Source organism: Aspergillus piperis (genome assembly GCF_003184755.1).
Source record: "Aspergillus piperis CBS 112811 unplaced genomic scaffold BO85scaffold_2, whole genome shotgun sequence".
Lineage (NCBI taxonomy): Eukaryota > Fungi > Ascomycota > Eurotiomycetes > Eurotiales > Aspergillaceae > Aspergillus > Aspergillus piperis.
Window position 1 is genome coordinate 1,716,719 of NW_020291592.1, and position 13,526 is coordinate 1,730,244.

Consider the following 13,526-nt stretch of genomic DNA (forward strand, 5'->3'; position numbering starts at 1 on the left):
CTGATTCAAAAGGCGGTGATGATCTGCCAGCGATAGAGTCTAACTTACCTTGATAGGCAGGCGGGGAGGGCGGCCTGGTGTGGCAGTAGCCCCACCACATTCCCGATGGGGAAATAACCTAGGGGGCGGCGGATCGCATTGGAGAACGGCGGAACCCGTGCCTAAACAGTAGACAGACTCAACCACAATCAGACACATTTCAGCATATCATCATCATGGCTGACGCTCAATTCGACAGTGCACTGTAAGTGCTGCAGTTTTGGCTTTGCTCCAATACTATGAAGCCTGCCTAGTCTCTGGAGGCGACCGATCCACGCCATCGACCCCGCTTGCTGCCTCCCGCTGACCATCATACCTGCTTCCAGGGACCTGCTCCGGCGCCTCAACCCCCGCGATACGAAGCAAAACCTCCAGGCAATCACCTCCATCGTCCCCGATCTGACCGAGGACCTCCTCTCTTCTGTCGATCAGCCCTTAGAGATCCGCAAGTGCCCCAAGACAGACCGCGACTACCTCCTCTGTGACTACAACCGCGACGGAGATAGCTACCGGTCGCCCTGGAGCAATGAGTTCGACCCCCCGCTGGAAGATGGAACCGTGCCCAGTGAGAGAGTGAGAAAGCTCGAGGTTGCCGCCAACGAGGCATTCGATGTCTACCGTGAGCTGTACTACGAGGGTGGAGTAGGCAGCGTGTACTTTTGGGACTTGGACGATGGATTCGCCGGTGTTATACTGTTGAAGAAGGGTGAGCGAGTGCTGTCTTGTTACTTTAGACTGGCAATTCAAGCTAACATCCTGTTTTGTATAGGAGTTACACCAGGTGCTAAGAGCTCAGGAGAATGGGACAGTATCCACGTCTTCGAGGCTACCGACAGAGCGCGCATGTCCCACTACAAGCTGACTAGCACTGTCATCTTGCACTTGGCTAATGAATCCGAGTCCTTGGGTGAGATGGACCTGAGCGGTAACATGACCCGTCAGGTGGAGGTGGATCTGCCCGTCGAATCGGATGCGAGCCACGTCGCCAATGTTGGTCGGCTTGTTGAGGACATGGAGTTGAAGATGAGGAACTTGCTGCGTATGTCTTCCCTTTGCGGCCGTGAAGCGAGTGTTGTTACGTTACTGGGCTGATTGCTAATCGAACTGTTCTTACAGAGGAGGTATACTTCGGCAAGGCTAAGGATGTTGTGGGTGAACTTCGGAGTAAGTGCAGAGTCTAATCAGCTGGCGGGCAATTTCATGCTAATAAGCGGAACAGGTCTCCCTTCCTTGTCCGAGTCGAACAGAGATCGGGCTACCCACCTGGAGATGATCCGGTCTATGCACAGCTAGTCGTCTGTTTGTCAGTTAAGGAAGCCATTATAGCGTCGTTTTAGAGGCTGTTATTCATTTACATTTGTTGTATGTACTTCGAGCTCAAGGTTCCTGGGGATCCCAATATTACTCGTATACGATGAACTGCAGGCGTTATGTGATTGTGCGTTGTAAGCACCATTTTCTGTGATGGCCTGGCCAGCCATTCCCGCGAGCAACTCTTCATTGCATAATGCAAAATCAATTGCCAATACATTCAATAAATTTGGGTATCATAGACAGGCTGTCCGCTTAGCTCCACCTGCAACCACATGGCAAGATATGGTACAGAACTCCAGATAGTAGAGCAATCACCATAATTCGCCAATACAAGGACCAAGCCTTATCAAAATTTCGTAAATCATCCCAACATCAATGGCGTCTAATCAACCTCCATTTTCTCCTGCTCGCCCTCTGTCTTCGCTCCCGAGCTCACAGACGCCGGTTTGCTAATCCGCTCCACGAACTCCCTCGCAGCAGCCCACAGCTCTGCCTCCTTATCCTTACCCACCGTATCCTTCCGACTGTTAAGCCAACTAACATCGAGCGGGTTCGATGATGCGCCCGCTACTCCACCACTGCTCGCACCAGGTAGATTCTCCGCTCTCGACGCTGTGTCCGGCGCAAGAATAGACGCCTCTTCCAGAGCATACACCTGACGACGGAGTCGAACATCAATGGACGAAAGGAGGGCGAAGTATTGCGAAGTGGCCTCCTTGAAGCGGGCTTGGTGGGATGCGAGAGAATTGTCCGAAGGTGACTCGCCCGACCGAGCGTTGGTCAGGGCTTGGATTGCGAGACCCGCGGAATGAATTAGCTTGGCCACATCCTGTAGTGATTTGCGGCGATTAGTGAGGGTGGAAGAAAGCCAATGACATAATATGAATAATGTAGTAGCGGGGATGTTGAGTATCTATCGCTAGCAAAGTAGCATTTCGGTGGTGTCGCGCGGGGAATAATCCCGGGCCTCTATTTCTTTTCTCTTAAACTCACCTTGTCTATTTCATTCAATTGCCGGATTCGATCCGCTGATGTAAAGACTTGGTCTGGCTTGCGGGTGTCTTTGACATCTGTCATTTTGTTTGGTCTTGGTTTTATTTCTTTGTTGATGTTCCAGGCTGCCAGCAGAAGGAAGTAGTTAAGTAGAAGTGACGGGCAGAATTGGCGATGGAGTAACTACTCGATCTGGGCCTGCAACCAACAAGCTCCGTCACGTGCCCACCCAACCCGGGGAACTCTGCTTACCTCAGCCGGGGCCCGACGCGCTAGGCCTGAAGCGCGATAGTGCGATATCAGAACTTCAAAACCTCCCGTGAATACTTGCGCGCCTCGTCCTGCCGTCACCCTGCTGGCACTTGCGACTCGCCATTTATCCCGTCTCATCCGCTCACTCTCCTCTCTCTACATCTGAGGCTACAGATTGATTTGTATCTGATCGTTTAAGCGCGATGTCTGCGCCAGGCGGGGCCCCCAGCCCTGCTCCCCGAAGTGGAAGCATGGGGCCCGGTGGTGGCATGTCTATGCCTCCTCAGCAGCCCATGACCAACGCCGGGCCTGTCACTCCGGGTCCTCCTGCGCCTCCGCCGCCGCCTCCCGGTGGTCCGATGTCGCAGCAGAACCTCAATCAAATAGTAAGTCATCAATTGATTTTGTAATATCTATGTTTGTTGTTGTGGTGTACTGTGTTTCATTGCGTCATGTGCCTGTGCCTGGACTGCGGTGTGATAGGGTGGTGTGTTACCCCGGCGTATGCTTTACGCACATTGCTTGGTAATGATTATGAACTGAGTCAGTTGTGATTGTCTTTTACACTCACTGAGGGGGTATGGGAATGCCTACGTTTGCTGTCCAAGCTTTCTCTTTGTCATCCAACCTTGCCGTCTATCATGTCGGTCGTATATTGCTACTATTGCGCATCATGCTGTCATGTTATATGTCAACGCTTGTGCTAACAGTTTCCAGGTCATCGATTATCTTGCGAAGAAGGGCTATAGTCGTACGGAGGCCATGCTACGTATTGAGTCGGCACATCAAGAAATCGATGGCCGTCCTCCTATGCCCCCTCTTGGCGAAGATGCACGACCCAAGTACAGGATGGGTTTTGGTAAGTCCTTTTCGGTCTTGATGATACGAAACAGTGCTCACAGTACGTAGACTTGCTCAAGGTTTGGGTTGAAGACAACTTGGATCTTTACAAGGTAAGAAGCAGAATCCTGCTCACATGTATCGGATTCATACTTACGTTCTAAAGCCTGAACTGAGACGTGTCCTCTGGCCGCTATTCGTATACACCTTCATCAACATGGTGTCTTCCTTCAAGCCGCAGGATGCCAAGCAGTTCTTTGATCTGAACAAGAACCTCTTCTTGCCTGAGCACACAGAAGATGTGCGGGCATTGGAGCCAATCAGCTTGCCAGAGCATGTGCAAGCCAATTCAACCGCCAAGTTATATCGTACAAACAAGTACCGTTTGGTTCTCAGCAACCCCGCCTTTTCGAACCTCATGCAGTTCCTGGAAAGCAAGCAGAAAGAGGGTGGCTCAGATATGACTGCCATCCTAAGCAGTTATTGTACTATCATCACCAAAGAGCGTACCGCGGACGATAGATTTAGTTTTGCTGCGATGCTGGGTCAAACAGACGGTCAGACATTCCCCAGTGAAGATGAAGGCATTCCTGGGCACCACCCTGGCTCTGCATACACTGGAGACAACCCGAACATGGCGGGAACTCTGCCCAGGCTTAAGCTAGGAAAGCTCCCCCTGGAGCAAGCCCTCGAGACAGATGTGAGGGGCGAGCTGGCGGATGAGGATGCGAAGAACCCTCCAGGCCCAGGTCAAAACACTCTGATTCAAGAGTTTGACCAGATGATCAAGAAGGAAGAGGATGAAGAAGCTCCAACTCGAGCTGATATCCCATATCCTCCGTCAACTGCTCGAGATGTGGCTATAGAGATTCAGAAGGTTAAGGAGAACCGCGACAGATTCAGGATTGAGGGCAGAACTGGTGGCGTGGGTCCCGCTGTGAGCGTCTGCATGTTCACCTTCCACAACACCTATGATGGGTAGGTAACATGGTTTCATTGGTACTAGGTCTTGACTAACAATCAACAGAATCAACTGTTTGGACTTTTCGGATGATCTTATGCTCGTCGCAGCTGGTATGCAGGAGTCATACATCCGGGTCTGGAGCATGGATGGCAAGAAAATTCAATCGACCTACGACAACGTGGATGATACTCCACCTTCTAACTCTCGCCGTCTAATCGGACATTCCGGACCGGTCTATTCAGTGGCATTTGCACCATCGATTACCAAGACGGACAATGCCGTCGCCCCGACGAATGCGCGCTGGCTGCTTTCGTCGTCCGCAGATAAGACCATCCGTCTCTGGTCCTTGGACCTTTGGCAGTGCATGGTGGTCTACAAGGGCCATGACCAGCCGGTTTGGGACCTTCAGTGGGGCCCCTACGGCCATTACTTCGTTTCTGGCGGACACGATAAGACTGCCCGCCTGTGGGTTACGGATCATATCCGCCAACAGCGCATCTTTGTCGGTCACGACCAAGATGTTGACTGCATCTGCTTCCACCCCAACTCGGCGTACGTCTTCACCGGTAGCTCCGACCACACGGTCCGCATGTGGGCCGTTACCACGGGAAATGCAGTCCGCATGTTCACCGGACACACTGGCAACATTACTGCTTTGGCATGCAGCCGCGATGGAAAGCTCCTCGCATCCGCAGATGACCAAGGATCCATCCTACTGTGGGACCTGGCTCCTGGCCGACTACTGAAGCGCATGCGTGGTCACGGAAAGGGCGGAATCTGGTCCCTGAGCTGGAGCGTCGAGTCAACCGTCCTAGTCTCCGGTGGTGCTGATGGCACTGTCCGCGTGTGGGATGTGACGGGCCCGGCTCAGGATCCCTCCCAGGGCCGTGTCGTCGGCGAGGGCGGCGCAGGCACCAAGGTCGACGGCAGCAACCAGCCAGCACCCAGCACTACGCAAACCTCAAGTGCGGTCGCCCCGGGTATGGGCAAGAAGAAGGGCAAGGATGTCGTGGTGACGCCCGACCAGATCAGCGCTTTTCCTACGAAGAAGAGCCCGGTCTACAAGGTGAAGTTTACGAATATGAATTTGATCATTGCCGGGGGCGCCTATCTTCCTTGAGTGAGGGACGTATATGCAATAGCGCCAGATACCCTTTATTCCTTTTCTTCTTTTCCGCATTGATCTATATCATCTTTCTGTTCTTCGTTCAATACGATTTCCTGTCTTCTTATTCCACATTCATGGGCAGGATACTCGGTAGCATGTGGCGTCTTTGGGGGCATTGACGGTGGGCATTGGTGTTGGTGGCGGCATTGTATTTAATCCAGGATGGAAAGATCCTACTACTAGTTACTATTTCTATCTCAAATACTCAATACAGCTACTTTGAAACAGGACATCCCTCCTAGGACATCACCACTTTATACAGCATAAAATAATCTTAGACTTATATTCAACATCTAGTATAGTATAGTATAGTTATATCTTCTTAAACAACCCCCCAGCACTAGCACCAGCACCACTCCCACCCCCCTTCTTCATCGCCGCTGAAGCCTGCAAATCCGCCACCTTAGGCGGCAAAACCAAGGCACTGCGGTCATTTCTCTTATAAAAATCTACCAAAATCTGCGCCGTCTTGGCCGGTTGATCTTCCTGGATGAAATGGCCTGCTTCCGGCAGGACTTGTAGTTGGTATTTACCTGCAGATATCGATATTAGCATATCATCCACTCAACACAGTTTCAAAAGTAACCTAGGTAGATAAGAGGAATAGGATGGGGGAGTATACGCACCTTGCATCTGCCCAATCATCAACTCCTTATCGAGACGATCTGTCCCCGCTAGGAGGAGTAACTTCCCACCACGAGCATCGAGAAACTTGCGACTAAGACCAACGAACCAGTTCTCCCAGAAGGGTTTCGTGGCGGAGAGATTGGTCCGCCAGATCCAGGGTTTGGAGGGGTCGGGTGAGTTGGGATCTTCGTAGAGGAGGGAGGGGACAGAGACGCGGGCGGAGGTTTTGTTGCGGATTGTGCGCGAGCGGGTGCTTTACAGTCTGATTTAAGTAAATGAGTGTGGAAGGGTTTGGTTGATCACTTACTGCCATTCTATTCCCGAAGTGATGGATGGGAAGCGCGAGGGGCGGGTCATGAGATAGGTTTCCATGCTTTGAAGGGCATCCATGGCGGATCCTGGTCCTTGCCGTTAGTGTTTTTTTTTTTTTTTTTTTTTTATCCTCCTTTGCTTGTAGTTTGCTTGATGAGATGAGGTGAAGGCCGGCTTACCCTCTACAACATCCAAAACTGCATATGCTAGTACTTTACTTCCCAGCTCGCCCTGTCTGGCTACATCGGTGATCACCGCACCACCTAGACTATGGCCGACAAGGACCAGATCGGGGAGACTCTCCCAGCCCATTCGGGACTGGGTTTCGCGGACCACGAAGACGAGGTCCCGGTTGAGCGTCTCGAGGCTTAGATCTAGCTCGATGCCCTCGCCCCCGTCCTCGTCTGAGGCGTGGGTAACTGCCGTGCTGCCGTGATCGCGTGCATCTATGGACAAGATGCCGGCTTTGGGGATGATTTTGCGGATCTCGCCGGCGCATGCGGCGAATGATAAACCGGATGAGCCGGCGCCGTGGTGCATGACGAAGAGAGGACTGGAGGAGTCTGCTGGTGGTGTGAGGTAGACATGGTGAGTGATCTTAGTGTTGTTGGGTGTGTCTATTTGTGTGAGATAGAGCTCCTGGGTGAAGTAGTCTGTCCAGGGGAGGGTTGTTTGTTGGACGGATCTGATAAAGTGTGTTAGTTTGGTGATCGCTAGATACTGAACTGTGGGGGGGGAGAGGCGGCGGTGTGAGGGTTATACGCACCCGCGTCCTGGCCTTGCGAACAGTTGTCTGCTGGGTGAGGGAACTATTGTCCCTGTTGATGAGGTCGAGGAAGAGTCATCGTCGTGACTGACCTCCTCGTCGAGGGGTTGCATGGACGGCCCGGTTGGCGGTTGGAGAGGCAGCTTGGCCAGTCTGGACTTGGCAAAAGACTTTTGCAGCTCGCTCATGAAGGCTGCACAGGTTTACTGGGTAGATAAGTAGATGGGGTTGTGAATAGGATCAGCTCTAGGCTTGGAGGTGTGGATGTTGACATTGGAGAGGAGCTTGAATCGGGAGTTGGAGCTGGAGCTGGCGAGTGGATCATGCGGTTGATGGAGGGGATGTTTAGTGGCGGGTGAGTAGATCTGGAGGGGAATGATAGGCGTATGTGCTATTGGCACCACTATGGTCCAGATGTAGGATCTGTAGATTGGATATGGAGTTCTTTTTTTGTTACAGTAGAAAATATGTCTAAAGTATAAGAGGACTTATAGAAAGATATGCTGACGGAGGAATGGATTTGCTGCATACCAAGATGGCTGATACCGTACATACCGTATTGTATTGACTGATGATACTTGATGGTATTTTGCAGATCACATTTTTTTTCCAGGGATCCTTTTCCCAGTGGGTCATCGGTCTTATCAACTGGGGTCTGTATAGAGTGAAATTGATTGTCTATCCACAATTATACTCTAAATTATATTCTAGATAATATACAACAAGTATGCACCAGGATGGGTTTCCCCACGGTGCGGCAGGTCAGCTGACCAGGCGTGTGCCTGATGGATCGACGCGCTAATTGTGTACTTCCTGCTTTTCTCTTTGTTCTTAATTTATTGATACATTCAAAGAGGATTGTCTTCTCCCACCATGCACCTATACCTTGCAATTCCAATCCTGCCCATCTATTGTCTCACCTTCTCATCCTTACCATTTACTCTCCATCCTGCACCAGCAAATGGCGGTGATGATATTGTGTCCATGACGGTGACATAAGCCTGCCGTGACGTCACGGCTGAGCATTGCCGCCAGCCAGATGCCAGCCGGTGATGCTCGCAACCATCATGGATCCCCTTCTTGTGTGCTTTTGGGGCCCTCCCGGTTCCACTATCCAGCCATTGCCATGCCGTGACGTCAACATCTGCCTCATGACTCTCTCCTTCGGCATCCCGATCGATGTCGCGCCTTCGTTTCTTATCACGACCCATCTCGCCCCCGCACCTATCGTTCTATGTTCTATAGAGCACCAGGGTGAAGGAAAGCACAATGGTGTCCCTTAAATTTAGACGAAGCGACGAGTCTGACAGGACCGGCGAGCAGCGCGATCGAGAGGATGAGCGACGACACGATGAGCCAGATGAGCGCACACGACTGCTCCCGCGCGAGCCCCCGGCCTATCTGAGCCCTGATGACCCTGCTGTGAGCTTCACATAGAAACACCTCACCTTCACGTAGATTATGGCTAACACCAGGCTCGCCAGGTCTCTCCCTACAACCTCTGGGGCATCCGAGCCCTACGAGGCCTCTCCTCCCTCTTCCTCGCTATCAGCTTCATCTGGTGGACCTTCCTTCTCGTCTCCCTCTTCGTCAGTCCACCCATGATGCACTCGCGCGGATCCGGATTCTTCAGTTTCGCCTACACGACTCTGACAACCGGGTATCTCCTGCTTGGACTCCTGTTCTTCGCTATCCCGTCGAAACCCATGTCCGTATCCGGTATCATCATCGCCATCTTCCTCCTCATCGACATGATCCTTACTCTAGCCGTCCCTCGCATCCGGCTTGAAGAAGGCTGGGTGGGAGTCGCATCGGTAGTCTGGGCAGCTTTCATCTCTCTCTATACTATCGTCCAGAACCACTCCGTGGCATGGGGTAAGCGGGAGGAAGAGGAGCGTCTGACAGGGCGGCCGGAAACCCGCCGTCCCCTGCGCGAATGGGTCGCTGTTCTCATTCAGACCGTCTTCCTGGTCATTTTCGCTATCATTGTCATCCTGTTTACCGCCACCTTGATCCTTCGCGCCCGCGATGCATCCCTCCCTGCCCCCGGCAAGAAATACTACGTCAACGGCGACAGCTACCAAGTCCACCTCCACTGCGTCGGTAACACTACCCACAGTCTTCAGAATGACACCCCGACGGTCCTCATCGAAGGTGGCGACTGGCCCGTCGAACATACCCTGCAGCCATTCATCCACGATGCATACCAGTCCGGCCTCATCCCTCGTTACTGCTACTGGGATCGTCCCGGCTTCGGCTGGTCCGACAACGCGCCCTCCCCCTTCTCTGCCGGCATGGCAGCAGATGCCCTATCCGAGGCTCTCGCTCTCGCCGGCGAAGAGGGCCCCTGGATCCTCGTTTCGGCCAGCGTTGGTGGCATCTACAGCCGCATCTTCGCCAGTCGCCACCTGCTCGAGATCTCTGGAATCGTTCTGATCGACAGCCTCCACGAAGACTACCTCAGTAACATCGGCTCCCCGGGCCGCGGCTTCACGCTCTGGCTTCGCGGCATCTTCACCCCGCTAGGACTGGACCGTATCGCCGGAGCCATCTTCAAGGGACGCACGCGCGAAGACCGCGTCTACGGCCGCAGCTCCTACCAAACGGGGAAGATCGTCAAGGCGAAATTACAGGAGAACCTTGTTGCTGAGTCGATGACCTCCTCGGAGATCCAGACGGCCAGACATGTCCAGATGGCGGATACGCCACTCGTGGTGATTAGCTCGGGTATTGAAGTTCGGAAGAGTGAAAAGTGGGCGAAGAGACAGGAGGAGTTGACGAAGATTACGAAGAATCTCAAGAACTTTGATATTGTGAAGGGGGCGCCACATGAGGTTTGGCGCGATGTGGAGGGGAGGAGAGTTATTGAGAAGAGATTGGGTGAATTGGTCAAGAAGGATGAGTAGGGATTGTATTCCTTTTAATATCACTTCTGTTCTTCTTCCTTTCTTTTTTTTCGTATTGTGTTCGTGTTTGCTTTCCCCCTTTTCTCGGCTCGTGATATTCATATCTCTTCACATATCTAGTCACTTTATCTCTTACAACCTCGTGTTTGAAACTCTGCACGATCTTACGAAATTGACGATACATTATGTTGTTATTTTTCCATACTGTACTATATGTACCATATGATACGTACTCAGCCCAATCATTGTTCTATTCCATGTAACCCAACTACCCCAAGAATATAGCATTGACATGAGTATGATCATGAAAGTAATAGAGGCAGAGTCAATGTAAGTATCCCACGTATTGATAAGTGGGAGTATAGTTCATATTCAAGTGGCTTGAATGCACCATGCTATAGTTTGTAAATATATTCCCGATTTCCCCGGCTTCCCCCTTTCCCCAATTTCCATTCCTTCCTTCCCTTGTTAATTCCCATGCCCTTTTCTCCGGCTCGTCCTCCGCTTTGGGTACACGCATGTGCGGCATGGGCAAACGATTGTATATGTATTGGAAGTAGGAGATGTTCGATATAGAATGGTGCTGACTGAGACGTTGCGGTTGAGGTTGAGGTTGAGATGGAGCCCGAGACACAGAGTGACATAGTGATGGACAGGCAGAAAGAGGTAGGATATAGAGATAGACGGAAGGAGATTTGGGATAGGTTGGGATTCGGTCATCGGACTAGTCAACAAAAGAATTTCATTCTAGACTAGCTCCCTTAAACCTCTTAGCAAGACGTTCACTTTCAGATTTGGGAGACTCGGGCCTGAGATGAGAGGAGGAAGAGGCAGAAGAGGGGAGGGAACGTTTTCCGGGGTTGTAGGGCACTGAACGTGGCGGGTAAGGCTCGGGTGTGGGCAGCCAGGGGCGCTTAGGGGGGCGCTCACCACTTTCCTGAAGAATGGTCACCAGGGTAGCCCATCCAGAGGTGTTGATCAGCTGCAGGCCATCTGCGGGGGCACGTTGCGTCGCGACGCGGCATAGTAGGGCTTCTTCGTCCTGTGAGAAGGTGGGTGGGTTTGGTTAGGACGGTTTGCTCCTGAATGGAAGGAAGTCATGTAGGCGATGAGGGTTTACCTTGTTGAATGTCGACAGGGAGTGCAGGAAGCACAGCATGTGGAAGTCCGAGACGGCCCGGATTGCTTTGTCCGGGTCGCCGTGGGTTACTAGCTTCTTCGCCACGTGGATGAGCTCTTGGCTTTCGCCGATGACTTCGCGGTTCTCGATGGGGAAGCTGCTGTCGGTGAATAGGGGGGAGGCGTCCGTTGGGAAACCGTGTGTCAAGGTGACCAGGAGGTACTCGACGGGGAAGCTGGGTTTCGCGTTTTGCTGAGCGCTGATGCCGTACTCGTTGATCTTGCGATAGAAGACTTCGGGGATATACCGCGACTTGTTCTCGGTGTCGTCGTCCTCGGATTGCACCAGCATGACAGAGGGTTCTGCCGATGGTTCAACAATGTCCGCGCGGACCATCTCGACGGCCGCTACTGACGCCTGGTAAGCACTGATTGCAATGGCGCCCTCCTCGTCGCCACTCAGCACACAGGTGACAAAATTCGAGCCGAAGCGGCCTGTTCGGCTCCATTTCGTGGCCTTCGGGTGTTGCGCTTGCAACCGCGCCGCAAAAGCAATCTCCAAGGAGGACAAATAGTAGGAGTCGATGTGTCGTTTGCAAATCACCGAACCGTCTCCACGACCTGCGTCCAGTAGGTCCGTAAAGATTACGCCAACCCTCTCCAAACCACATAGATGTGCAACCTCGTCCACCTCCTTTTCGTTGGGCCATTCATGGAGCGTAACTCCATCCACCTCATCCACTTGCGGTGGCTCATAGATGGCCTGGACCACGGCTTTCACACCCAGCGGAACCTCCTTATACTCCTCATAGGTACCGTAGAGAAACCCTAACCGTTGAGCGCCCGACTTCCGCCAAAAGTCGAGCAACGAGTTAATGAGATCCGGCGAGGAGAACTCCACGTGGTCCACCATCCGGAACTCTTGAGGCTGCAGACTGATCGCACTCGGCTGGCACTTGGTGCAAATGCCCTCCGGCCACTGCGGGTGTCCAGAGGGACAGTCTCGCCGTACGCGGTAATACGGCTCACTGAGCGGGGGCATGAACGAGCTGTTGAGTTCGGCTTTGTTGGTCGAGGCGTTGATTTTCCGCAGGTACGAATGGAACGAGAGGTGTTTGATCTTCTTCTCCGCCAAATACTTGGGGTCGTAGGGCTCGAGCGGCATGCAGTAATCGCACATTCCCTTGGGGCCGTGTCGGCAGAACTTCGTATCCAGGCCTCGCTTGATCTTCCCATCCTTCTTGTCCAGCATATCATCTAGCGGCGATTGTTGCACCACGTCCCAAGGGTTCTTGATCGTGGCTGTAGGCGAGGTCGGCCGCGGAGGGCGGAAGGTTACCGTTTCGCTTTGGGGCACGGGAGCTCCATTTAGACGTCGCGAAGCTTCACCCGCGCTGGGGGTTATGTGGCCGTTGGCTGTGCCATTCTGTTGTCCTTGGTTTTCTTGATACCCGATGAAGAGCTTATCGCCGTGCCTGACAGGAAAGAATTGGGCAGTGTTAGTAGCTGTGACAGGTAACCTAGAGCGGCGCAGAATCTGTCAAACATGCGGGTCTCAACTCACTTCAAACCAACTTTGTCCAAACCCACGCCATCTAAACTGTTAAGAAGTCTTTCTTCACCACCGGTGCCGATGGGCCGGTTGGAGAGAGTGATAGATGAGGGATCGACGTTCGGAGGGAGGCGTTCTAGGATCTAGAAGAGGGCATATAAGCACTCATTCGAGCTTTGAGTACTACGCCATAAGGTACAGGAAACACACCTGTGGCTGCAGAGACGGGAACAGTTCTTGCGGGTTGACCGTCAACCGGAACTGGCCGTTGCGGCTTTCGAACCTCAGTACGATCGTGCGTGACGCCATAGTGTGACACCCTAGCAAGAAAGGGTTGGACTGAATAATAGAGTTGAATCAATGTTTGTGCGGCTTAAGTAACACTCATCAAACTCATCAAACTCATCAGATCATGGCCGAGGGCGGGAGGGGGAGAGAGGAGAGAGAAGTTGAAAGAGAGAGAGAGAGAGAGAGAGAGTTGAGGGAGCTTGGAGAGCCGATTAAGGCGGCAGCGGGAGCTCTATCGTCATTGCACGCCGTTACCGCCTGGTACCACCCCGCGGTCTCATCTCCGCTGACAAATGGTGTATCTTTGGTAATCCAGATACTTCCCTTGTCGACGCATCCATAGCTTGTTCTTGATTACACATACTTTCAAGTCAAGAGATGTATAT

At 52.6% G+C, this 13,526-nt stretch overlaps 6 protein-coding genes across 6 annotated transcripts; 3 read left to right on the top strand and 3 right to left on the bottom strand.

Annotated features, from left to right (window-relative positions):
* The first annotated feature begins 146 nt into the window (after positions 1 to 146).
* cap2 (F-actin-capping protein subunit beta) lies at positions 147 to 1,641 on the top strand. Its single transcript, XM_025659266.1, has 5 exons — positions 147 to 244; positions 366 to 745; positions 809 to 1,078; positions 1,156 to 1,203; positions 1,259 to 1,641. The coding sequence occupies exons 1-5, from the start codon at positions 216 to 218 to the stop codon at positions 1,330 to 1,332; spliced, it is 801 nt and encodes a 266-aa protein (XP_025519962.1). The 5' UTR covers positions 147 to 215; the 3' UTR covers positions 1,333 to 1,641.
* On the bottom strand, positions 1,472 to 2,503 carry BO85DRAFT_516587 (mediator of RNA polymerase II transcription subunit 11). Its single transcript, XM_025664855.1, has 2 exons — positions 2,347 to 2,503; positions 1,472 to 2,182 (listed from the first exon to the last, which is right to left on the bottom strand). The coding sequence occupies exons 1-2, from the start codon at positions 2,428 to 2,430 to the stop codon at positions 1,736 to 1,738; spliced, it is 531 nt and encodes a 176-aa protein (XP_025519963.1). The 5' UTR covers positions 2,431 to 2,503; the 3' UTR covers positions 1,472 to 1,735.
* A 181-nt stretch (positions 2,504 to 2,684) lies between these two features.
* Positions 2,685 to 5,800, top strand: BO85DRAFT_445458 (putative transcription initiation factor TFIID subunit). Its single transcript, XM_025659267.1, has 5 exons — positions 2,685 to 2,984; positions 3,316 to 3,457; positions 3,508 to 3,551; positions 3,605 to 4,416; positions 4,466 to 5,800. Exons 1-5 carry the CDS (start codon positions 2,802 to 2,804, stop codon positions 5,520 to 5,522), a joined length of 2,238 nt encoding a protein of 745 aa, XP_025519964.1. The 5' UTR covers positions 2,685 to 2,801; the 3' UTR covers positions 5,523 to 5,800.
* A 23-nt stretch (positions 5,801 to 5,823) lies between these two features.
* Positions 5,824 to 7,751, bottom strand: ppe1 (putative ribosomal protein/carboxylic ester hydrolase (Ppe1)). The gene is made up of 5 exons (XM_025659268.1): positions 7,276 to 7,751; positions 6,689 to 7,194; positions 6,505 to 6,595; positions 6,197 to 6,450; positions 5,824 to 6,103 (listed from the first exon to the last, which is right to left on the bottom strand). The coding sequence occupies exons 1-5, from the start codon at positions 7,461 to 7,463 to the stop codon at positions 5,883 to 5,885; spliced, it is 1,260 nt and encodes a 419-aa protein (XP_025519965.1). The 5' UTR covers positions 7,464 to 7,751; the 3' UTR covers positions 5,824 to 5,882.
* A 365-nt stretch (positions 7,752 to 8,116) lies between these two features.
* Positions 8,117 to 10,476, top strand: BO85DRAFT_389283 (uncharacterized protein). The gene is made up of 2 exons (XM_025656741.1): positions 8,117 to 8,697; positions 8,760 to 10,476. The coding sequence occupies exons 1-2, from the start codon at positions 8,545 to 8,547 to the stop codon at positions 10,179 to 10,181; spliced, it is 1,575 nt and encodes a 524-aa protein (XP_025519966.1). The 5' UTR covers positions 8,117 to 8,544; the 3' UTR covers positions 10,182 to 10,476.
* Positions 10,477 to 10,801: 325 nt separating this feature from the next.
* Positions 10,802 to 13,308, bottom strand: npl4 (nuclear protein localization protein 4). Its single transcript, XM_025659269.1, has 5 exons — positions 13,063 to 13,308; positions 12,865 to 12,995; positions 11,302 to 12,775; positions 11,112 to 11,223; positions 10,802 to 10,941 (listed from the first exon to the last, which is right to left on the bottom strand). Exons 1-5 carry the CDS (start codon positions 13,159 to 13,161, stop codon positions 10,934 to 10,936), a joined length of 1,824 nt encoding a protein of 607 aa, XP_025519967.1. The 5' UTR covers positions 13,162 to 13,308; the 3' UTR covers positions 10,802 to 10,933.
* Positions 13,309 to 13,526: the final 218 nt, after the last annotated feature.